This window comes from Prionailurus viverrinus, chromosome D4, assembly GCF_022837055.1.
Source record: "Prionailurus viverrinus isolate Anna chromosome D4, UM_Priviv_1.0, whole genome shotgun sequence".
Taxonomy (NCBI): Eukaryota; Metazoa; Chordata; class Mammalia; order Carnivora; family Felidae; genus Prionailurus; species Prionailurus viverrinus.
The window spans coordinates 29,040,943-29,067,540 of NC_062573.1; the positions used below are offsets into that span (position 1 = coordinate 29,040,943).

General features: G+C 36.5%; 1 protein-coding gene across 3 annotated transcripts in view; it reads right to left on the reverse strand.

The window, feature by feature from the left end:
- ZCCHC7 (zinc finger CCHC-type containing 7) overlaps positions 1-26,598 on the reverse strand; it is a 254,818-nt gene that overhangs the window by 34,085 nt on the left and 194,135 nt on the right. For all 3 annotated transcript variants that reach the window (XM_047829259.1, XM_047829260.1, XM_047829258.1), the window contains exons 3-5: positions 19,589-19,632; positions 18,210-18,335; positions 17,112-17,282 (exon numbers count right to left, since the gene is read on the reverse strand). In XM_047829259.1, the coding sequence (XP_047685215.1) occupies positions 17,112-17,282; positions 18,210-18,335; positions 19,589-19,632 (341 nt within the window). The remainder of the gene's footprint in view (positions 1-17,111; positions 17,283-18,209; positions 18,336-19,588; positions 19,633-26,598) is intronic.

Below are 26,598 nucleotides of genomic sequence, written 5' to 3' on the forward strand. Positions count from 1 at the left end.
GGAAATTATATCAAAATAACCAGCCAAAAAAAAAAAAATAAAACAAATCATATAGAACTCAAGCAACCTTATTTCCATTTAAAAACTTTTTTCACATTGGAGAATCACAAATCTTTCTGGAGACATCTTGACTAATTCTAGACTACTGACATAAGTTAATTTTACAAATAGTTGATGATGTCTGTAGCATACCTGCTAGTTATTAGCTAAGCGTGTACAATACAAGAACTAGTAAGATGAAACATGACAACATAGCAGCTAAAATCAGTGACTCTAGAGCCAAAATGGCTGGATTCAAATCCCGACTCTACTACTTACTATCTTGGGCAAGTTATACATTTGTATGTCTGTTTTCTAATAACATAGGGATAAGAGTACCTCTTCAAGGGCTGTTGTGACAGTTGAAGAGTTGGTAAGTATAAACTCCTTAGGACAATGCCTGATGCATAGCAAACACTCAACTGTCTTAAATATTGCTATGATGATGACAATTTGGCACCCTCCATACTTCTGATGCAAAAACTGATCATGAGGAAAGGGCATCAATAAGGTAGCTGAAATAAGTGAAATCTACTGCAAAACAGTCAACTCTTAGATGTGGCCAAACCTAAGAGACTGGTTAAAAATCACCATTTAAGTGAGCTGTTGATATAGGTGAAGAGAGTGAGAAAAAAAGATTCAAAAGAAAAGGACAAATGAAAAATACAGATTTTGTCGGGATACAGCTGCTTGCAGCTACCTTCTTTATGGAAAGAAAAGAATTCAGAAATGTTGATAAGCAACTACCGCACCATGTGCAATGTGTCTATTTTTACATTTAACTGAGGTGCACTCAGTAACGTTCTTAGTTGTTCAAAAATACACAGAAAAGAACATGTGGTCAGATAAATCTAATCTCAGATTTTATAGTTAAATTTTGAAATAAAAAAACTTAAAATATACTGATTACTGGTGAAAATCAGAAGTATTCTATACCACTCTCAAAGTTGACATACTGTTCTTCAGTTTACTCAAGCTTACTTAATTCCTTTTTACCACGATGTTTAAATAATAAAAATCTCAGCATCTCACTAGCCTTTCTCTCTTGCCTTTCTTTCTTATAATAACTAGACAACTACCACCTGAAGTCTGAGAAAAGTGCCTATCAGGAAGGAGAAACCCGGAGGGAAAGATCCTTATCACTTTGGGAATCTATCTAGCCACATTAGTAGTGAATACATAACCCATGTACGTAGGTGAAGTAAGGTCTTATTTTCTGTCTAGTATTCTAACTCCCTCTTTTTATAGCTTTCAGATCTCTCCAATTTCTACAAAAACCCAATACATCCTCTGAACAACTATTAAAACTCTATGTTGATGATATCCCTCAATTTTAACTGCCAGGAGCTGATTTCATTGTCTCTTTGGTACTGGTGCTGACATTCTGAGATAACTGTGAACTCGTTCTCATATGTTCAATATCACAATGCTTCCCTAAGCCCACTAGCAGGTACCAGAAGCTTTAAACCAGATTCATAAGAGATAAACTAAAGGTAAAATAATTTTAAAATGGGAGTTCAGAACTTTATTTATAAACCAATTACACAAAGTCCATCATAAGTAACAAATATGTAGAAAGTTGTTTAAAACTACTGAAAGTTAACCTGATTCATCTTAACCAACTACAATGAACTCCTTTTATTTGTAATTATTCACCGATATCCAGTTCTACTTCTCTAATTCTCATGGGAGTCTCCTGGGGGGATTTCCTTTTCATCTTCTCCCAAGAATCTTAGAGCATGCTGGACGTGTCAGGCATACAAGTAATCACCTTTAGGTCCAAAGTTGTGCCAATACTGTAGTAATTTTAGTGTAGAAGCTCGTCCTTTTTTTTCTTAAAAGAACAACATTAAATATTATAAAAGTAATGCATATTCATTATAAAGACAGAAAGTACAGATAAACAAAAAATAAAAGTCACCTATATAATACTACCACCTGAGATAACATTGCAAACATTTAAAAATATTTCGTTCCAAACTTTTTTCTATATATAAACAATAAACAATTGAAAACCACAAAAACAATACCATTTGCTATAGTCCCAAGAAAAATGAAGTACTTAGGTATAAATCTATGTAGAGAATGTATAAACGATAATTACAAAACTCTGATAAGAGACGCTAAAGATCTAAATAAATGGAAACATGTACTATGTTCATGGACTGAAGACTCAAAATGTTAGAATCAATTCTCTCCATAGTGATCTATAGACTATAATAACAATCGAAGTTCCGTCAAGATTTTTTGTAGGTATACATGATTCATTCTAAAATTTAGATGGAAAGGGAAAGGAACTAGAATAGCTAGAGTAATTTTATAAAATGATAACAAAGTTATTATAATATCTGATTTTAATACTACAAAGCCATTAATAATCAAGACAATATGATATTGGTGAGGGGATGGATACTTAAATCAATGCAACAGAACAGACTCCAGGAATGAATCCACAGATGTAGACATTTAATCTCTGACAAAGATGTAAATGCAATTCATTGGAGAAAGAATAGTTTTTTTATTATTTTTTTAAAATTTTTAAAAAATGTTTATTTTATTTTTTTTGAGAGAGAGAGAGAGAGAGTGTGTGTGTATGAGTGGGGAAGGGCAAAAAGAGAGGGGGACAGAGGATCTGAAGTTGGCTCTGCAATGACAGCAGAGAGCCAGATGTGGGGCTTGAACTCACAACTATGAGATCATGACCTGAGCCGAAGTCAAACGCTCAACCTACTGAGGCACCCAGGAGCCCCAGAAAGGACAGTCTTTTTAACAAATGGTGATGAACAACTGATCATCCATATGTAAAAAAAAAATAAACCTGGATCTAAACCTCACACTTTATAGAAAGATGAACACAAAATGGATCATAGATCTGAATATAAAACAAAACCATAAACATTCTGGAATAATACACAGGAGAAAATCTTTGTTAACTGCAGTTGGTTAAAAAATTCTTGGAAAGGGCATCAAAAGCACAATCCAGTAAAGAGAAAAAAAAAATTGATAAACTGGATTTCACCAAATTTAAAAACTGTTCTGCCAAAGAACTGTCAAGAGAACAAAAAGATAAGCTACAGACTGGGAGAATATGTATGGAAATAACATATCTAAAATACCCCTTATATCATATGTAGAAAATACTCTCAAAACACAACAATCTGAAAATAAACACTCTAATGAAAAACCAGGAAAGGATGAGGACACTTCACTAAAAAGGATATAAGGATAGCAAATAAGCACATGCAAGTGTATTCAACATTTTTAGCCATTAGGCAAATTCAAACAAACCACAATGAGATAGATACTACACAACTACTAGAATGGCTACAATAAAAAATACTGACAATACCAAATGCTGGAGAGGATACAGAGCAATTGGACTTCTCACTTTGCTGGTGGGAATGCAAAATTGGTTCAGCCACTCTGGAAAACAATATGGCAGTTTTTACAAAGTTAAACATACATAGGACCAGCAATCTCCACTTGGAAACTTACCCCAAGGAAATGAAAACTATATTCACATAAAAGACTATACACAAATATTCACAGCAGCTTTATTTGTAATAGTCAGAAACTATAAACAACCCAAATGTTCCTCAATGGGTAAATGGATGAACTGCAATACATCCATACAATGGAATACTGCAAAGGAATAAATTATTGACACATGGAACAACTCAGATGAATCTCTAAGACATAATGTAAGTGAAAGAAAGAAGCTGGTCTCAAAACTATATAATGGTGTGATTCCATTTACATGATGTTCTTAAAAACAAACCATGGTAATTAAAAACAAATCAGTGGTTGCCAGAAGTTATAAATCAGGGGAAGGTACTATACAGAGATAGCATGAGACAGTTTTTTGGGGTGGTGAAACTGTTCTATATCCTGACTGTGGTGGTGTTTACATGAATCTAAACATATTCATAGAACTGAACACCAAAAGAAAAAAGTCAATTTTATTATTAAAATAAGAATAATGGGGTGGGCACCTGGGTGGCTCAGTCGGTTAAGTGTCGGACTTTGGCTCAGGTCATGATCTCATGGTTTGTGGGCTCGAGCCCCGTGTCGGGCTTTGTGCTGACAGCCCCATCCCCTACTTGTGCTCTCTCTCTGTCTCTCAAAAATAAATACATGTAAAAAAAATTTTTTTAAAAGAACAAGAAGAAGAAGAATGGGGTGCCTAGCTGGCTCAGACAGTAGAGCATGTGACTCTTGATCTCAGGGTTGTAAGTTTGAGCCCCAAGGTGGGTGTAATTACTTAAGAATGAACATAGGCTAGATTGGTTACTGGAGATACTATTCCTAAAATGATTGTAAGTGGCAATAGAGTACTGCACATTAAACACCAAGATAAAAAACTATAAAATGAATATATATTCATTATAAAAATATAAAATAGGGGTGCCTGGGTGGCTCAGTCAGTTGAGCGTCTAACTCTTGATTTCAGCTCAGGTCATGATTCCAGGGTTGTGGGATTGAGTTCTCTGTCAGGCTCCACACTGAGCAGGGAGTCTGCCTGGGATTCTCTCTCTCTCAAATTAAAATATAAATAAATAAATAAACTCTTCTATAATTCTTTTTTTTTTAATGTTTATTTTTCAGAGAGAGAGAGGGGGGGGGGAGGGGGAGGGGGAGGGGCAGAGAGAGAGAGGGAGACACAGAATCTGAAGCAGGCTCCAGGCTCTGAACTGTCAGCACAGAACCTCACATGGGGTTCGAACTCACGAACTGCAAGATGATGACCTGAGCCAAAGCTTAACCGACTGAGCCACCCAGGTGCCTCTTCTATAATTCTTAACTATAGTAAACATTTTAGAAGACTTTATTCTAGATCTTTTCTATGCAAATCTATATATATTTATAAATATGTGTATTTGTATGGAAACAGGATATTTCATCTACTGTTTTATAATTTATGCATTTCACTTACTGTACTAGTAACTTCTTTATATTTCAATATTCATTATTATACCATTTTTTAAATAGTTGAAGAGTATTCCATTATATGAAATGTATTGTAAGTTACTTAAATCAGCTGGAATGTTAAATATTTGGGTTGCTTCTAATTTTCATTATAAACAATTCTGAGATGAATGTTCTTATAGATATATATTTTCTCTTTAAATATTTCTTTCTTAAAAATGTTTACTTATTTTTATTTTGAGAGAGTCAGAGAGAGTGTGAGTGGAGGAAGGGCAGAGAGAGAGGGGGAGAGAATCCCAAATTGTGCTGATAGCACAGAGACAGATGGGGCTTGATCTCATGAACCATGAGGTCAAGACCTGAGCTGAAATCGAGAGTCGGACGCTCAATCCACTGAGCCATCCAGGTGCTCCTTGTAGATATATCTTTGCAAACATCCATCAGTGAACTCCAGAAGCATTATCTTCTCTAACACTGATTACTTTTTTTTAAGTTTATTTATTTATTTTGAGAGAGAGAAAGCACAAGCAGGGGAGGAGCAGAAAAAGAGGGAGAGAAAATCAGCACTGTCGGTGTGGAGCCCAGTGCAAACTCGAACTCACGAACTGTGAGATCATGACCTGAACTGAAACCAAGAGTCGGACAGACACTTAAACAACTGAGCCATCCAGGAACCCCTGATTATTAAGACATTTTTTTCTTCCTATTAATTACAATTTTTTTTTTATTTTTTTCAACGTTTATTTATTTTTGGGGGGACAGAGAGAGACAGAGCATGAACGGGGGAGGGTCAGAGAGAGAAGGAGACACAGAATCGGAAACAGGCTCCAGGCTCTGAGCCATCAGCCCAGAGCCCGACGCGGGGCTCGAACTCACGGACCGCGAGATCGTGACCTGGCTGAAGTCGGACGCTTAACCGACTGTGCCACCCAGGCGCCCCAACTTCCTATTAATTTATAAGAGCTTTTTACATATTAGAAATAATTATCCTATCATGTATTTTATAAAAATCTTTCCTAAGTTGTGGTCTGTCATTTAATTTTATTAATGGTTTCTTTGGATGGACATTTTTTTTAAGTTAAAGCTATTCTCCCTTTTCCTTTTTGGTTCCTGACATTGGCATGTTTATTTTCTAATAAGAGCATTTAATCCATTTATTTATTGTGATCATTGATATTTCTGGTCCTATTTTTATCCTTATACTTGTAAGCTTTCAAAGTACATTTTTAAAGAATTTTTTCTAAAATTTGTAAGAAGTTTAAAAACAGATCAACAGGAGGTATTCATACATTCACTTTATGCCTTCCTGGTTTCATTCTTCATTGCTGCTAATTTTATTCTCTGATTTTTCCAATAAATTCACAAATGAACAACAGCTTGGCAATGTCATCTATTTTTCTCAGAATGCTCTACCCTCTAGGGATTTCTCTATTGCCTTCTGCAATAGAGTACTTCTGCAATTTAGTACTGCACAGGAGAAGTTTGATGCAAGCTTGATGTTGTGTGTGTGTGTGTGTAATATGTGTGGATTTAAAATTTTTTTTTTTTCAACGTTTATTTATTTTTGGGACAGAGAGAGACAGAGCATGAACGGGGGAGGGGCAGAGAGAGAGGGAGACACAGAATCGGAAACAGGCTCCAGGCTCTGAGCCATCAGCCCAGAGCCCGAGGCGGGGCTCGAACTCCCGGACCGCGAGATCGTGACCTGGCTGAAGTCAGACGCTTAACCGACTGCGCCACCCAGGCGCCCCTTAAAATTTTTTAAAAATTTTTCTGTCTGGATGTTTGTTTGATTTTTGTTTGACATTCAGACATTTCACTAGCATATGTCTAGATAGATGTGGGACTTTTTTCCCCCTCTTATAGTGGGTACATGCTCTCTTAATCAGAATTTCTTTTGTTCATTTTCCTTTGGACCACTTTTCCTCTATCTTCTGTATTCACCCTATGAAAAATGAATTAGGTTTTTCTCAATTTTCCTCCTATTTCTTTTTTTCCTATTTCTCATAACAAGTTTATTACATTTGGTGCCACCTCATTCCTTTTTAGATCTACCAGTTCTTCACGTATGCCTTAATTTTTTCTATCAGCTCATTCTAAAAAAAAAAAAAAAAAAAAAAAAAAAAATTATTATTATTATTTTTTTTTTTAAAGAGACACTTCCGTCAATCTGGTAGCATTGGGAACTGAGGTGGTATCTACCAAGGATTGTATAGGTCTCTGACAAACTCACTCATGGAAAAGTTTAGTTTTCTCAGAGGTCTGGTCTGTGAGGAACAGGTAAGTGAAAACACTGTAGTTTATTTCATTATTAATTCCTGTGTAAAAGATCACTGGCTATGGAAAAAATAATAAAAGTTTAGAATAATACTTCATGAGGTAATTAATTTAAAAGCTGAGTATTATCTTCTTATATACCTGAAATTCTCCCATTAGTGTTCTTAGGGTGTATACTTTTCCTTTAGTATCTACGACCACAGAGAGAATTATTATTTTTTAAAATTTATTTTTTTTTGAGAGAGAGACAAAGAGCGTGAGCAGGCATGAGTTGGGGGGCGGGGAGCAGGGAGAGGGGGAGAGAGAGGATCCCAAGCAGGGTCCACACTGTCAGTAGGGCTCTATCCCACCAACTCAATCATGAGATCATGACCTGAGCCAAAATCAAGAGTAAGACGCTTAGCCCACTGAGCCACCCAGGGGTGCCCAGGGAGAACTATTTTAACATTATATAGCTAAAAGCTCAATTAGCTCATAACATTACAGAATTTACTTGAGTTCTTGAAATTCTTAAATAGCCTATTACTTTTTTTTGATCAAGGCAATAATCATTAGAAGGCTGTACAACATGCCAAGATCTCACTTGTTATTAAACTAAAATTTTGCAGAAATAATAGTCTCTTTTCTGTTTTTAAATAAATGCAATAATACAATAAAAAAAAAATAAAGGCAAAACTAATCATGTCTCCTATCCCTCTTCCAATCCATTACCAGTCAGTTGAGGAAATCTAGTGTTATCAGCCTAGTAGCTTGCTATGCATTCTTCTACCCCATTTATTTTTGTTTATGAAGGAAGATCAGAACTCAATCAGGGGCGTCTGGGTGGCTCAGCTGGTTGACAGTCTGACTCTTGATTCTGGCTCAGGTCATGACCTCACAGTTTGTGGGATTGAGCCTCAGGTTGGGCTCTATGCTGACAGCATGGAGCCTGCTTCGGATTCTCTCTCTCTGCCCCTCCCCCGCCCATATGCATGCATACACATGCTCTAAATAAACTTTTAAAAAATAAAAGAACTCAATCAGAAAACTGTACGAGATTTATAATGTTCAGATGAATTGACCTTTAATCTGTAATGCTTAGTAAATAAAATGTTTAGCCTTCCAGGTGTCAATGAGAATCTGATTTCCCTTAATTTCACTACCTAAAATTGACAGAAAAGATAACTATGTCCCAGAATTTGACCTTATTATTGGATCTAATAGTGAGATTCAAGTCCAAGTCTATATGGACTTTGATACTTGGACTGAAAATTTAAAAATAAATAAATAAGTATAATAAGTTTGAAATTTAATAAAATTCCCAGTGGTGTACTGTTCTATTTATCAAAGACTCCAGTTTTCCCAATGTGACTGCACTGAAAAGTTCATTTCCACGTCCCACAAAATTCTCAATGAAAAACTAAAGTTTATTTATCCCTTTAGTTTTTAAAGCTGTTAATTTTGGTAGATAGACTTTAACGGGACAATCCTTTCCCTCTTTTGGTGGAAGTTAGTGGTACAGAGAAAGAGAAAGGTCTCTATCCTCTACAAACTTATTCTTTTAACTTCTATAAAGAAAATGTAAACCTGCTCTCAATCTGCTAGGTCTACTGAAAGTAACTAATGCTAGGTAATGAAGTATGTGCTATAGGGACAGTCAGAGAGACTGGGGGAATTTTTCAGGTTAGTCACAGATGATGAGAAAGTATACCATTTAGTAGAATTTCAAATTAAGGACTGAGTTTCTCCTTCAAACTGTAACTGTGCTAAATTACATACCTTCAGTTAAAACTTTTTACCCTCTGAGGTTATTTCCATAAGCATGGATATATATGTGTATATACACATATATATCATGTATATACACATATATATCCAGGAAAAGTTTCAGATATTCATTTATCAGGTGATTTGGGAACAGTTCCAATGAATTATTAATTACTAATTCCAGGATTTACTCCTTGAACAATGAACACATATGAATTTTCAGTTACATTATCATGAGTTTTGCATATACCAAACAAGAGGATAACAGACCTCTAAGCACAGAATCTACTTAACTTCCTTGGGGGTATGCTGGTCTCTCAGGTAAATAAGCATTTTATAAGCCTATTCAACAATTATTTTTTATTAAGCAAATCAATCAATCTTAGTCATGACCCCTTGCGCTAACATTATGTTGAAACAACATCAAAATGCTGTAAAAAGTGAGAGAAATAAAGTATTCTAACCTAAGTCAGATTTTTTCTTTACTCTAAAAAGTAGGTGTAATGTTTAGGTGTCAGCAGAACTACATATTTATGTGAACATACATATCAATCTATTACAATGATATATTTTTTTGTCTTGACTTCAATTAAGTTTGGTAGGAAAATTAGTTTGTCTATGATTATTTGAATTGTAGAAGGTAACCAGAATTTTAGTCTTATTTTTTCTCTTCTCGATTTGTGTGAAAAAGATGACACAGTATATTCTATCACAAAGTGACAGAGGAGATTTTTCCATATGAAAACTGACGGCTGACAGACTGAAAACACAGGACAGCATCAATACCTATAATACTGATTTAAAATGGAGATATTAAAGAAAATCTCTAAAGAAAATATTAAGGAAAGTAGAACTGGTCATTTAAGAGTGGGAGGGAAAATAAGAAAAAGGATTTCCTTTGCCTTAGACATTTCATTTTATTTTATGCATACTATAGGTTATCACAGCTTTTGGAAAACCTGTTGAAACTTGACTTTAAGTATTATGAGTCAAGGTGAGAATTGCCAAGCCTATGTATCAATATGCAGGATTTGACAACTTTTGGAAGCATGACTGGAGGGTAGGTAGGTAAGTGGGGTCTGTTGCCCCGAGTTCACTAATTTGCTTATTCAATAACCCTACTGAGCTCCTATGCAGGTGAGGCTCTTCACTTGAAGCTGGAGATATACCATTGAACATGTCTGAAAACAGACATGGAGCTTACATTCTAATTAGGGGAGACAGAAAAATACATTTAGAATGTATAATACAGGTGTTATGGAGAAGAACAAAGCAGGGAAGAAGGGCAGGGAATGTTGGAAGTGCTATCTCAATTAAGGTGGTCAGGGAAGGCCTCTCTAACAAGGGGACATTTGAGTAAAGGCCATGAAGGAGGTAAGTCATTGTGGATACCTGGATATGCAGCAGACAGAACAAAAGGTAGAGGCAGGAATAAGTTTGGTCTTTTAAGAAACAGCAAGGAGACCAGGTGGAGTAAGCAATGGCTTACTACAGGAGATGTGGTCAAGAAGCTAGATCACATATGGTCTTGTTGGTGATTCTAAGGACTTTAGTTTTTACTCTGGGAGAGATACAAAGTCTTATTTGAGGATTTTGAAGACAGGATTGATGTAATCTGGGTTATGTTTAAAAAAAGATTACTCTAGGGCAGTTGGCTGGCTCAGTCAGTAGAGCATGTGACTCTTGATCTCAGGGTTGTAAATTCAAGCCCCATGTTAGGTGTAGAGCTTACTTAAAAATAAAATCTTTTAAAATAGATAGATAGATAGATAGATAGATAGATAGATAGATAGGATTACTCTAACCACCTACTGGAAACTGAATATAAAGGGGCAAGGAAGCAGGGAACCAGTTTAGGAGGCTATTATGCTTGCAGCTTAAGCTAGGAACAGGTAGGTAAGCAAACAAGTGCTCAGAAAATATTGACCCTTGTGTATGTTTCAAGTCCATAATATTTCAGAAAAACTCACGTAGCCTGGTTCAAGAGTTCCTATGGCATTACTTTACAGCCAGTATTTCCAGAGACAGGTGACATGTTATTATAGGCACAGTTTCTTGGCTCCCTCCTATGATCTATGTCATTTTCTATACTTCCCAGTTATCTACGACTTGCAAGTCACCAAGCTTAGTCTTCTGATATTCTCTCATTTAATTTTCACCACCCTGGTATACCTCCCATCACATCACTTTTACATTGTTCTTTCACATGTCTGCCTTTCTTATTATACTCTTAGCTACTTGAAGGCAGGGACCATGTCTTCTTCATCTTTATTTCTTTAGTACTTGGAATACTGCCTGGCATGTAGTAGGCAACCAGCAAATTTTTGATAAACAAATATAACAAGTTTATTTGGGTGATTAAACAGTGGAGATGTTTTTGAACAAAGGTAGAACTAATCGCTATTACACATAACAAAATATTTGAATTAAGGAAGACTTTAATTCAAATCTTGGCTCAGTTACTGAGCTCAATAATTGTGTTTCAGTCAGTCTTGTTTTTGGCCACTAGTATCTCAATAAGACTAGCGAAAGGATAAGAGGCATAGGAATGCCATTCTGTGTTCCTTGGAGTTGACTAAAGATCAAATAAATCCCCTTTTCTTAAATAACTACCTGGAGAAAAACAATATTCAATAATTCTTCACTCTTTATACAAGTATGAAGCCATAACTAGAAGATGGTTGTACTAGGTACTTTACATTTCCTACTAGAAATCCCCAAGATTAAGCTAACCTTTAAAAAAATCACCAAAATTAAACTAAAAGACACTAGTTTTCCATTTTATGTTATGTATTTATTGAAGAAACATTTATTAACCACTACTGTCTGTGAAAGCCTACAGTTTATACTGAGTTCTCATTTTTAAAAGAAATTTTTGACCTGCTAAAAATCAGTATATAGCAGATATTTAAGAGAGCATTTTTTATAGCATCAAATGTTTAATGAAGGGAATCAAGTGTAAGTTATTTTCTTCTACTCATTTAAAAATCTGACCTGGAAGGGGCGTCTAGGTGACTCAGTCAGTTGAGCGTCCGACTTTGGCTCAGGTCATAACCTGTGGTCTGTGAGTTCGAGCCTCCTGTCAGGCTCTGTGTTGACAGCTCAGAGCCTGGAGCCTGCTTCAGATTCTGTCTCCCTATCTCTATGTCCCTCCCCTGCTCATGCTCTGTCTGTCTGTCTCTCTCAAAAATAAATAAACATTAAAAGAAAATAAAAATTAAAAAGCAGTATGTATCTTATACGGTAGTTGTGAGGATTACATAAACGACACAATCACAAATATCTATAGAGTACCTATTATGTGCTGAGGATACAGCAGTGAAAAAAGTACTCCCCTTTTCCTAGTTAGTAATGCACTTAGCGCAGTGCTTAAAACTCAGTAAGTAATTAACTATAGCTATTATTACCTTGGAAATGTCAGATATACCTTACACAATGGGACTGTGTATGCAAGATGTGTTCACATACTTTAAAATTTTCTGTATATTTAAAAACTGTTGACAAGAGAAGAGAATCTGTGGCAGAGTCAGAATTGAGATTCTTTCCACACTGCAGATTCTCTTCCTTTGGAAGGTATCAATGATGCAGGTTAACTTTAGCAGGACTTGAGCCATCTTTCTATGCCTTACATTATAAAACTCTGTAATTTGAACCAAATCGCTTTTATGCAGTAGTTAACAAATGAGGCATTTCCTTTTTTTTTTTTTTTTTTTTCAACGTTTATTTATTTTTGGGACAGAGAGAGACAGAGCATGAACGGGGGAGGGGCAGAGAGAGAGGGAGACACAGAATCGGAAACAGGCTCCAGGCTCCGAGCCATCAGCCCAGAGCCCGACGCGGGGCTCGAACTCCCGGACCGCGAGATCGTGACCTGGCTGAAGTCGGATGCTTAACCGACTGCGCCACCCAGGCGCCCCAGCAAATGAGGCATTTCCAAGCAGAGTTCAGGAAAATTCTTTCATTACAGCAAGAATATGAATACCACTCACCAGTTTTCACTACAAATTCTCTTTGCACATATAACTGGCACTGTGGCATTACAGAGATCAGTAGTGTGGCTATAGGAAAGTATAAAGCAAAAATGGAAGTTTCTTAATCTCCTTAATTGATAAGGTACGGCATCTATAATTACCCAGGGCTTCAGAAATCCTCTGTGAATGAGCAGCAAGTTCAGCAGGTAGAAAGATGAAAATGACAAAGAAGCGTGGAGGACAGTATTGTCAGAGGGTATGGGCCTTTAATAAGCCACAAGTATTCATATAAAGAGGGAGGAGTAAGGACTTTGAAGCAATCATAATGAGTGAGAAAGAGTTCAATCCTAAACAATGTAATTCATGTATGTGGGTCAAGAAAAAATTAGCAGAGGGGCATCTGGGTAGTTCAGTCAGTTAAGCATCTGACTCTTGATTTTGGCTCAGGTCATGGTCTCATGACCGTGAGACTGAGCCCAGCATCAGGCTCTGTTGGCAGTGTGGAGCCTGCTTGGGATTCTCTCTCTTTCTTTCTCTCTGCTTCTCCCCTGCACACATGCACGCTCTCTCTCTCTCAAAATCAATCAATCAATCAATCAATCAATCAACTTTATTTTTTTTTTTATTTTTTTTTTATATTTTTATTTATTTTTTTGGGACAGAGAGAGACAGAGCATAAACGGGGGAGGGGCAGAGAGAGAGGGAGACACAGAATCGGAAACAGGCTCCAGGCTCCGAGCCATCAGCCCAGAGCCTGACGCGGGGCTCTAACTCACGGACCGCGAGATCGTGACCTGGCTGAAGTCGGACGCTTAACCGACTGCGCCACCCAGGCGCCCCCAATCAATCAACTTTAAAAAAAGAAAGAAGGAATGAGCAGTAAGCATTTGAGAGGGTTGCAAGGGAAGCAATACTTTCTGTGGAGGGCCAGGTTTTAAGATAAATTTAAAGCATGTATGGGGGACTGGCTGAATAGTTCCAGCAACCTGAGGCCAAAATGACTCTGCTTCCAAGTGAATTCTCATGAAGAGCTTCTCAGATGATGGAAGGACTATAAGCTTCTGCAGATGGAGTCAGTGAAGTCCAGGTTTGATTGGGCTCTGGGGGAATCCTACGCAAGGTGGGAAGGCTGGAAAAAGATCAACTAGTGTCCAGAACATTCACCACATAATTATAAAAACACCCAACAAGTTAGATCTTGGCAGATTTAGGGGAAAGGGTGCTGCCTTCTCTGAAGTCGACCACAGCCTAACCCAATCTTAAAACCTTACATTCACTGGGGTTATTAATCCTCAAGGCCATTTTAGATAAAGCATTTAACATACATTAGAGGCCAAAATTAAGAAGTTAAGCAGAATGGACTACAGACTTAATTCACAGCTGATTATATAACCTTTTACAAATCATCCTTAACTGTTCTGTGCTAGTTTCTTATTTAAAAAAAAACAAAAAACAAAAAAACACTGCTCATAATAATGTCTGTCTGAGACCCTTCTGTTATCACAGGCAAATAAGACCATATTTGTAAGAGCTTATTAGAAGAAAGGAGTAAAGAAATATGCTATTAAATGTAACTGCCAAACTAGAAAATCTGGATAAAAAAATTATAATTGACAACATAATGTAGAGAAGTATAAAACCAAGCCAACTTAGGATTTTAATTTTAAAACTTAGTAAATATTAAAAAGTTTAAGCTACTTTTAAAAAAATATTTCATTTTATTTTTTAAAGTAATCTCTACAACCAGCGTGGGGCTCGAACTCACAACCCTGAGATCAAGAGCCACATGCTCCACCAACTGAACCAACCAGGGGCCTCACTTTAGCTACTTTAGAATGAAATAACAGCATCTTCTTCTTCTTTAATATTTTTTAAAGTTTGTATTTATTTATTTTGAGAGAAAGACAGAACGAGCAGGGGAGGGGCAGAGAGAGAGGGAGACAGAGAATCCCAAGCAGGCTCCACACTGTCAGCACGAAGCCCGATGTGGGGCTCGAACTCACAAACTGTGAGATCATGACCTGAGCTGAAACCAAGAGTTGGATGCTTAACCAAGTGAGCCACCCAGGTGCCCCTAGAATGAAATAACTTTTATTTCCACACCTTGTCTTGAGAATCACATTCAACATCACTAGTGGCCTAAGAAATACAAATAAAAACAATATGATATCATTTTCTCCTTATCTGATTGGCCAAAATTTTAAAAGATCAATTATAATGTTAAGAGCATTCTTAAATACACCTGACAGGTGGTGATACATTGGTACCACCTTTTATTTACTTATTTTTTTAAAGACTTTATTTGTTTAAAAAAAATTTTTTTTTAACATTTATTTATTTATTGAGAGACAGAGAGAGACAGAGCATGAGCAGGGGAGGGGCAGAGAGAGAGGAAGACACAGAATCCAAAGCAGGCTCTAGGCTCCGAGCTGTCAGCACAGAGCCCGATGCGGGGCTTGAAATCACAGACTGCGAGTTCATGACCTGAGCCAAAGTTGGACGCTTAACTTACTGAGTCACCCAGGCACCCCAGAAGATTTTATTTTTAAGTAATCTCTACACTGAACCCAGGGCTTGAACTTATAACCCTAAAATCAAGAGCCTCATGCTCTACTACTGACTGAGCCAGCCGGCTGCCCCCATTGGTACTATCTTTTGGAAGAACAATTTGACAATATTTATCCATATGTAAATATACATATCCTTTAATTACACAATCCCACTCAGAATCTGACTTAATAAAATAATCTTATACACACAACACACACACACACACACACACACACACAGATGTTTACTGCAGCACTGTTTGCTTAAAAAAATGGGTTGTAACTATAAATTTAGATGTATTGGTAGATAAACAGCTGGGTAAATTGGTACATCCATACAGTGGAATAAAAATTAACCATAAGAAAGGTAGATCTTTATGAGCTAATACAGTGATACATTCATAAGGAATTAAGCAGAAAAAAAATGAAGCTGAAAGACAATGTATGGGATAGTGACCCTGTTTTTGTTTAAAAAGACATTTTAAAAATTACAATAGATAACTGATATATTTACATGAGAAACATATATACCAAACATTCATCTTCTAGTGTGTTTCAATCTGAAATTCATATTAACAAAAAGCCGTATTACTTTTTTTTTAGGAAAAGGTTATAGGACATTTCAATATAAATAAAATTAGAAAAATGTTTGTGGCTTTGTAGCATGTCTTTGGGAAATACAAATTAAAAGATCCTTACTTTAAAAAAATATATTAACTTCCACAGCCCCTCTGGTCTTTGAAATTGTGACTAAAATCCCAAATGATGTAAAATGATATCCAAGATAACAATGTGCTTAAATTTAACGTGCTACAAGTAACTGAATGTCTTTTAAATTACCCCCCCCCCCCGCCCTTTTTTTTTAATCTAAAGAAAGAACTAAGATAAGCAGAACTAAAGTACTGGGGATTTTGTCCTTCTTCTTGTTTAAGACTATTCTATCAGCAAGAACCATCAATAAGCAGCATCAAGCCAGGCTTCAGATAGATAGACCTTTGTATACAACTGCTAAGTGGGTATATATTTTCATGTAACTATGCATGAACAGACATATAAATTTACATGTTATTTATTACATACCTCTTTTATTTCGACCTTTACTTGGCAAGCACATTAAGCAAAGGGGGCAAGCATGGGTTTACAATATTTGTTGATGCTGCCACCTGACGAACCATTCAGTAAGATCTCTGTTAGAACACTGCTTTAGGGGCTCCTGGATAGCTCAGTTGGTTAGGCATCCGACTTCGGCTTGGGTCATGGTCTCGCATTTTGTCAATTCGAGCCCCACATCGGGCTCTGTGCTGACAGCTCAGAGCCTGGAGCTTGCTTCAGATTCTGTGTCTCCCTCTCTCTCTGCCCCTCCCCCACTCCCTCCCTCCCTCTCTCTCTCTCTCTCTCAAAAATAAAGATTAAAAAAAATTTTTTTAAAGAAAAAAAAAGAACACTGCTTTAGATGATCAACAGCCAAAGGGACATGGCTATCATTACACACATATTAGAACAGAAATAGAATAGAAAATTCTTTTAGGTAGGCTGACTGATAGTTACAAATTGGCACACTGCCCCCAAAGTCTGACAAATTAGTTCTATGCAGGATACTCACATCAGCGTAGTGGCCTATCATATCACATCGGTCACATCGTTTTCTCCAGGAAGGTCTTTCAAGACATCTGTGAGTGGAAGGCATAGGCAAAGAACAGCCTAAGCAAAAGCGGGCTGGGCAGGCATACTGGAGGTGTCCTCTCTCCGAGCAGAGGCAGCAGGGGCGGACTTTCTATGTGGCAAAAAGAAAGTCTCTTTAGCAAAATAGTTCAGTCTCAAATAGAAGATTAACTTTTCCTTTTCTGTATAATTCCATAAAACGTTATTTCCAATTTGAGACCCCAGTGAAGGTTAGATCTTGAGCAAAACTGTAAAATCAAACAAAATGTCTGAAATCAGAGCTTTAACACAAGCTATGTGTATTCTGTGGTTGCCAAAAAGGCTTACTGTGCCTGTAGTATCAACTGGCATCTACTTCTTATGCTTTATCTTGTGGGAACACTGACAAAGTGGATTGTGTTTGAGAGGGAAAGCAGGTTGATGAGGATCTGGAAGCTAAGTCATAGGAGCAACAAATACTGAAAGAGGCTGCTTTGTCTGGAGAACCAAAGACAAAGAGGAAATATATGAGCTGTCTCAAATATCTGAAAGACAATCATATCATTTGGAAGAAGGAATAATGGAAGGAATGTTTCTTAAGAGCTTACTGTGTGTCAGAGAACATCCAAGAACTTTAGTTCTGTGTTGTTCCAAAGGTTGATGTATCTAACATAATTTACACCAATAAACATTTATAAATGCTTAAAATGGTAACTTTCTAACAATAAAAATTATCCCACAATGAAACAAGCTGTAGAAGGTTTAGAAATGAAAGGGGTCTCAGGAATCCTCATTTTATAGACAAGAAAACAGAGGCACAGAGGGTGAAATGATTTGCCTAAGCTTGTGCAACTACTAATGGAAAGAAAGCTAAAGTTGATTCCAGGTTTTTCTGACTCAAACTTCATTGTTCTTTCTGTGCTACTATTTTGGCTATCACCTACATGAAAATGTAACATGAAATTCACACATATATTGTACAAGATTTGAATTATAAGGTTATAGGGCCCACCCTTAAGACTATAAAGTAACAATGTGGAGAGAAATGTATTTCACATACTTGTGGAAAGGGGCAGTTTTTTGATAAATGGCCACATTTGTCACAATTTCTACAGGTAACATTTTTGTTGGCTGAATAGTATCGGTGGGTCCATCTTCCAGATGATCTATTGTTAACTATCTGGGCCTAGGAGGGAAAAAAATTTAAAAATCAATTAATTAATTAATTTTAATTAATTTAAAAAATATTTTACTTTGTTCAAAAGAATTAACAGCCATAGTCTGTTTAATCTAGAAACCAGCAACAGAGAACTTTTGTGTTCTTAAAAGAAATAAAAACTTAAAAGGGGTTGCCATGAAGACAACTCTACTTGTCTGTCCCTCATCTCACTCTTTTACACTTCTCCATATGGTTCCATTTCTTTTGTATGTTTCTCTATTTACAGTTCAGGTCTAGTAGGGGCACTGACATGCATCATTTAGACATTCTGGTGGCATTCAGAGTCAAAGATATCGCTGATTTCTATATAGGAACATACACCATATTTTTCGGACTGAGAAGCTTTCGTAAAATTTTATTTGGGACAATCTTTTAAAAATGATTTTGTCCTTTATAAAGTTATAAAACCGTTATCACTACTGAATATATTCTTTCTTTTGAACAGCCCAGGGTTACTGCCTATAAACTGGATTATAATTTCTAAGAGACAATGGATAATCTCCTTCCAACAGAGTACTTTCAAGACCTATTCTGCCTACACTAATCCAATTCCAGCTCTCCCATATTCTAGCCAAAATCTAGTGTCTTGCAAGAGAATATTAGCAAAACACACCACATGGAATATCTAAAGGGGAATATGTAAAAATGCCAACCATGCTTTTTTATCTTGTTTGGTAGAATTCTAATCTTTGAAAAAGCTTTTCATCTTGTACTTGTTATTCTGCTGGATTGACCAGGTAAGCCCCACGTAGACAAAATCTAATTATCTCTTAAAACTTCTTTTTTCCAAGTTGTAAAATTATTCTCTTTTCTAACCATCTGTCACAATTAAGGCTAATAATTGACAAAGACAAACACCTGCCACATGCTAAATATAGACTAACCATTTCCTTACACTGAAGAGGCAGTTATTTCCGGTGTTGATCTTTAGTGGTACCAGGCAATATGGGCTGAGAGGACTCACCACGGCAGAAGAAACAGAAGGGAAAGGGGACTAAATCACTATGGCAATTAACAGACTGACAAAAATCAAGGCTGAACCACACTTCTGAAAAATTCAATCACCATATACTACAATCAAACTTTTTCTTGCAACATACTCAGACGACTGCTATCTCTAAAAAGTTTATCAAATTATCATAATGAAATGAAAGGAAATTTCAAATCAAAGGAAATTATTAATCTGTTATTCATAACTTTGAAAAACAATTTGATTTTACCTCAGCATCTTTGTCACTGATGAACCAATTTACACCATCTTCTCCTACAAAACAAATAAAATGTTACTCAGTCTTGACCCTTTTAAAGCACTTATAGATTGACATTATTCAATTTGTTAGTACTGAAATTGGACCCCAAAGGTGTAGTGAGAAATGTGAATACCTTAACCTCTTATCTTGGCTCTGTGTGGCTCTGAACAAATACTTAGCCTCTCTTAACCTCAGTTTTCTCACCTGTGTAATTCATGGGAATAAGAATATTTGTCCCATCTTCCTAAAAACTACTGTGAAAATCAAATGAGATATGTGAAAATGCTCTGAAAACCATCAAGCTATAAACAAATATAAAAAAAAATAAGTGAAAAACCAAAAACCCAACAACAGATGCAGAAAGCAATCTTATCTAAACTTCCCTTATCTGACTAAAGCAGAGCTTTATGAAAGTCAGCTGCATAGCACCACCCTCCCCCAACCTAGAGTCTCTAGTCAAGGAAGCGACTGACCTTGGCTTCTAGGACATTCCAAAAAACCCAAGTTGTAAAAAGTAGCATCATCAAAAGCCTCCATCCTTTGAAGCCCTAAATACTTGTGTTTATGAAAGTTGGTAAACAAACCTTTACCTCTGGCAACTGAGTTCGGTTGCTCATTACCAAGTGCTCCCACACTTCTGTTAATCTATCAGCAATTAATTCTCAGGACCCTACCATTCAGACTCAAGTAGGCAGAAGAAAGGTTTTTTCTTCCGATATCAGCACTAACTGTGTCTACTAGCTTCCCATTGTAGTTGACTTTGGTAGTAACAGGTTAAAAAACTGAACTTTAAATACCATATCATGACTGAGGCTAGAAATTAGCACTGTATTTTATAACATCAAACACAGTGAAACAAAACAACAAACAAGGAGGCCAAATATCCAGAAACCGTTGATTGATCTAAAAATACAACTACAAAAACCTAGGGGGTTTGGGAGCCCTACATTTTTCTTTATCAGCTGTTTTCTTCTCTTTGCACTGTCCCTTTACAAATTTGCAAATTGCTGCTATTCCTTTGGTCTACTTATGACCACGGAGGAAGGGACACATGACTAATGCAGAAGCTAAGGTATCAACAAAGGACTGAAAGATTTTTTTTCTCTCCTTGAAGCAAAGTTAAGATTTCTTCCTTCCTCCTATCTATTCCTCTTCTCTATCTCAAAAACACAAATCAAGCTGGACTCTTTTCTTTGAAAGGAGTTTTGAGGAGACATGAAGTAATCTACGTTTCCCCAGGCCTACCAGGAGTAAGTGTCTAGAGATATATTTTAAAATAAAATACTTTTACTAAGAAAACCAAAAGGCTGCTTTACAAAAAGACCAATCCAGAGGAGAGCAGAGATGCTGTGCTGATGATTATTTCCATTGTAAAATTTGGAGGCTGCATCCATATACTGAGAGTGGAGAATACATTAAATAGCAGCAGCTTCTATTCCTTCATCATCACCGTCCATGTTATTCTTTCATTCAAAAGATCCATCTAAGGAGCATGCTTTGCTGTAACTTTCAAAGCTGCCTTTTGTGTCTCAATGTCCTTCATCTTTAAAATTCAAAATGACCACTAAGAATCACTTTAATTAAAAAACTCATTTAATACTGTCTTAAAAAAATAAAAACCTAAAATCAGTGAGATGCAAAATAGCAACTGTTATCACCCCCAATTCCAAATACATTTATACTGGAACAGAGAATAGTGAAAAAAGGGAAGGTCTGAGAGAGGGAGACCCGACTCCATTTGGATGGCTTTGGGGCACCTGGGTGGCTCAGTCAGTTAGGCATCTGACTCTTGATTTCGGCTCAGGTCATGATCTCACAGTTTGTGGGATTGGGCCCTGTGTCAGGCTCCATGTTGACAATGTGGAGCCTGCTTGGGATTCTTTCTCTCCCTCTCCCCTGCTCACTCTCTTTCTCTTTCTTTCAAAATAAATAAACTTTTAGATTGTTTCAACATTCCTGTGGAATTCAACAGTATTCTAGGTTGTGTACTAACTCCTCTTACAAGCTATAGGATATTCTTACTGTAGAAAACTGATCAACAAGTACACAAAACAGGTTTCAATTACAGATGAAATCAAACTTCTCAGTGGTAAATAAACAAAGACATTGCCAGGAATGCATGAGCCAACTCTTGGTGCCACCTCTGGTTCCAGTTTTGGATGGACACTGGTAACAACAGCTGACTCCTGCCTTTTCTCTATCCTGTTTACTTCTTTTTTTTTTTTTTTTTTTAATTTTTTTTTTTTTCAACGTTTATTTATTTTTGGGACAGAGAGAGACAGAGCATGAACGGGGGAGGGGCAGAGAGAGAGGGAGACACAGAATCGGAAGTAGGCTCCAGGCTCTGAGCCATCAGCCCAGAGCCCGACGCGGGGCTCGAACTCACGGACCGCGAGATCGTGACCTGGCTGAAGTCGGACGCTTAACCGACTGCGCCACCCAGGCGCCCCTATCCTGTTTACTTCTTAACTCTAAATCCCAAACTAACGGAAGCTTTGTCTAAGGGCAACTCAGTAGAACTTCCACAGACAGCCAATTCTCCTATTAAATTCCTGGTGTGGGACTTGGCAGAAACCTGGGTTCCAGTCTTAACCCTATCTCTTATTTGCTGTTTGGCATTGGGCAGTTTACTGATCTTCACTGGGCCTGTATAATAATGGATTGGATTAAATGGAGTCCATGGTACTGTCTAGCACTAAACTTCTATGATTCTTTTGAATTTTCATTCATTACTAAAATCAAATACACTGTCCTCCAGGCCTATGCAACTGGCACAGGGTGTCCTCCCTTAAAGACAATTTCCAAGGGGCCTAGAGGCACTCATCTTCCATGTGTTCACCACCCAAGGCCATAGGATATAAAATGGGATTGCCCAAAAGTGTAAAATTAGGACCACACTAAAGATGCCTAATATTAACTCTTAGCTGCCTTATAGCTTTATCTTGCTAATATCTGGGGCAATGATTCTTTTCAGACTTCAGAACTGTAATCAAAGCAATGGCTGGTAACTCTTTGCAACAAATCAACTGAATTCAACAAACATATACTGAAAGGTTATAATGAGCAAGGTGCTATAGGGTAAACAAAGATGAATATGAGCTTATAACTTAGTAAAGGAGTCAAATGAAAGGTGAAGAAAAGAGTAAGAGAAGACCATACAAAATTCTACAGTATACTGAGAGGAAGAATAAACAATGTCTGAATTTGGGGGGAAAAAGAGGGAAAAAGTCACAAAAGGCTTCACCATAAAAAAACCTTTACTGAAGTATAATTTACATATTAAAAAATATACTTGTGTAAAAAATACAGTATGATGCACTTTGACAAAGGCACAATACACCTGTGTAACCACCACAACAATCAGATGTAGCATATCTCCACCATCCCAAAATGTTACCTTGTGCATACCTGCACTTGATCCCCCACCCCAGGCAACCACTGATTTGCTTTCTGTCACCATAGATTTGCTTTGCCTGTTCTAGGACTGCATATAAATAGAATCCCATATTATGTATCACTCTGTATTTGGCTTCTTTCACTCTGAGTATTTGTGACATTTGTCTATGTCGTTGGGTAGTAGTAGTACTTTGTTTCCTTCTTCTTGCTCAGCAGTATTCCAGTGTGTGGATATGACAATTTGTTTACCTGCTCATCTCCTGATAACACTTAGGTTGTTTCCAGTTTTGAGCACTTATAAAGCAGCAATAAAACATTCTAGTGAAAATCTTTCTTTTTAATTGACATGCGTTTTCATTTCCCTTGGGAAAATATCGAGGCATAGAATTATTGGATATGGTTATGTGTATCTTTACCTTATATGAAACTGGCAAATTTTCCCAAAGTGGTTGTGTCATGTTACATTCCCATCAGCAATGTATGGGAATTCCATAGTTTCATAATCTTGCCAACGCTTGAAACTGTCTTTTTAATTTTAACCTTCGAATGTGTGTGAAGTAGTAATGCATTAGGATTTCAATGGGCATTTTTCTGATAACTAATGATGCTAAGCATTTTTTCATGTATTTATTTGCCATTCATATATCTTCCTTCAAAAACTGTTCAAATTTTTAGTTTATTTTCAAACTTTTTTTTTTTTTGAGAGAGAGAGAAAGAGAGAGAGAGAGAGAGAGAGAGAGAGAGAGAAAGAATGAATCTTAAGTAGGCTCCATGCTCAGCGTGGAGCCCAATGTGGGTTTGATCCCATGACCCTGGGATCATGCCCTGAGCTGAAATCAAGAGTCTGAAGCTCAACGGATCGAGCCACCCATGAGCCTCTTAGCTTATTTTTAAATTGAGTTGTTTTACCTTTTTTTTTTTTTTTTCCCTGAGGGGGATGAAAGAGATTGTCTTCCTTTGATTGAATTCTAAGAGTCCTTTTTATATTCTAGAAACAAGTTTTTTATCAGACATGTGTTGGCAAGTATTTCTCCCAGTGTGGCTTGATTTTTCATTTATTTTTAATAACAGGCTGGAGTTTTCACTGTTGCGGGCCAGGAATTTTACTTGCAGTGTTCTTTTCTTAGAAAAGCAAAACTTCTAATAAATTTGACAACCCTTCCCTTCATAGTTTTTATGCCCAAAGAAATCTCTCTATGCAAGGTTACAAAAGCCAAGTACTTTTTATGTTTCCTTCTAAAATTCTATAGTTTTGGCTTTTTATGATTAGTTATTATCCATTTCTCCCCATATGAATATGCAGTTGTTCTAGCATCATTTGTTGAACAAATACCCCTTCTTCATTGAATTGCTTTAGCAACTTTGTTTAAATCAATTGACCATATATACATGTAGGTCACTTTCTAGAAGTTCTAATATGTTACATTGAGCTACAGGTCTGTAATTACACCATATTACAGCTTTCCTTCAAAAAACTAAAAGCCTGTAGAATAAGTTTTCCAACTCTTTTGCTCTTTTTCAAGATTGCTTTGGTTATTCTAGACCACTCTGATTTCTGTGTAAGATTCAACTTGCTTTTTTTTTTTTTTCTTTTTAAAGTAAGCTCTACAGCCAATGTGGGGCTTGTACTCATGACCATGAGATCAAGAGTCATAGACTGAACCAGACAGGCATCCTTGATTTCTGTATACATTTTAAAATACCAATTTCTACAAAAATAGCCTGATGAGATTTTGACTGGTATTGTGCTACATCTACAGATCAGTTTGGAAAGATATTTTAACAATATCAAGTCTTCTAAAACATGAATATGGTATATCTCTTCATTTGCTTTGGTCTTATTTTTCTCAGCAATGTTTTGTGGGTTTCTGTGAACAGGCTTTGGATATAATCTTATCCTTGAATATTTCATGTTTCTTTCTGCTACCAAAAAGTTTTTAAAAATAAAACTTAAATTAATTTTTAATTATTTTTTTAAATTTCATTTTTCAGTTTCTGATTACAAGTTTATAGAAATACAACTGATTTTTGTTTGTTCACCTTGCACCCTGCAAATCTGCACTTAGTCCTAGAAGCTTTTTGTAGATTCCTTGCAATTTTCTTTTTCTTCTTTAAATGTTTATTTATTTATTTTGAGGTGAGGAGAGGAGAGCAGAGGAGAGGCAGAGAGAGAAAGAATCTCAAGCAGGATCCACGCTGTCAGCATGGCGCTGGAAGCAGAGCTCAAACTCATGAACTGTGAAATCATGTCCTGAGCCAAAATCAAGAGTTGAACACTTAACCAACTGAGCCACCCAGGCATCCCAATTCCTCCCAATTTTCTGTTTACACTATCATTTCACCTGTGCATAAAGACAATTTTATCACGTCCTTTCCTATCTGTATGCCTTTTATTTCTTTTTCTTACCTCAATGCATTATAAAGAACTTCCAGATATAATACTCAATATTAAGTGGTAACAGAAGATAATCTTTGTTTTGTTCCAATAGGGGGAAACTTCAGTCTTTCTGAATTAAGTAAACTGTTTGCTGTAGATTTTTCATTACAGGTTGAGGAAGTTCTTTTCCTACTTTCCTGAGAGTTTTTAATTATGAATGTTTTAAATTTTATCATATGCCTTTTCTGCATTAACTGGGATGGCCCCATGGTTTTTCCTCTTTCTGTTAATATGGTGAATTACAGTGAATCTTTTTCAAATGTCAAGCCAATCTTGTATTCTGGGATTAATCCCACTTGGTTAGGATGTGTTATGCTTTACAATATACTGCATAATTCAATTTATTAGTATTTTATTAAGAATTTTTACATCTGTGTTCATGAAGGATATTGATTTACACTTATCTTACAGTGTCTTTTTATGGTTTTTATATTGGGGTAAAACTGACCTGATAGGAGTTGGGAAGAGTTTGTGTAGAACTGGTGTTATTTCTTCCTTCCGTATCTGATAGAATTCGCCAGATAAGTCATCTAGCCTGGAGTTTTCCCTGTTGTGGGCCAGGAATTTTACTCGCAGAGATGAATTTTTCTTTTATTTATTTATTTTGAGAGAGAACGCATGCACAAGCAGGCAAGGGGCAGAGAGAGAGAATCCCACGCAGGCTCCAGGCTCAGCACAGAGCCTGACATGGGGCTCATGTCCTGAGATGAAATCAAGAGTCGGATGCTCAAATGACTGAGACACCCAGGCACTCCTGCAGGGAGGTTTTAAAAACAATAATAAATAGTAATTCTATTTCTTTAGTAGGTATGGAAGTACTCACATCTTCTATTTCTTCTTGGGCCAGTTTTGGTAACCTGATTTTCAAATAATTTGCCTATTACTTCTAAATTGTTGAAATTATCAGTACATATGTCCATAACATAGACTTATTCTTTCCTTTTGATTCACCTAATTTGTACTTAAGCCCATCCAAAAAAAAATTTTTTTTCTCAAATACTGTATATTTCAGTCCTAAGAAGATCCATTTGGTTCTTTTTTGTATCTTCCATTTGTCTTATTATAATTCTTTTTCTTTAAACCTTAGTGTATGTTTTTTTTAAAAAAAAATTTTTTTTTTAACGTTTATTTATTTTCGAGACAGAGA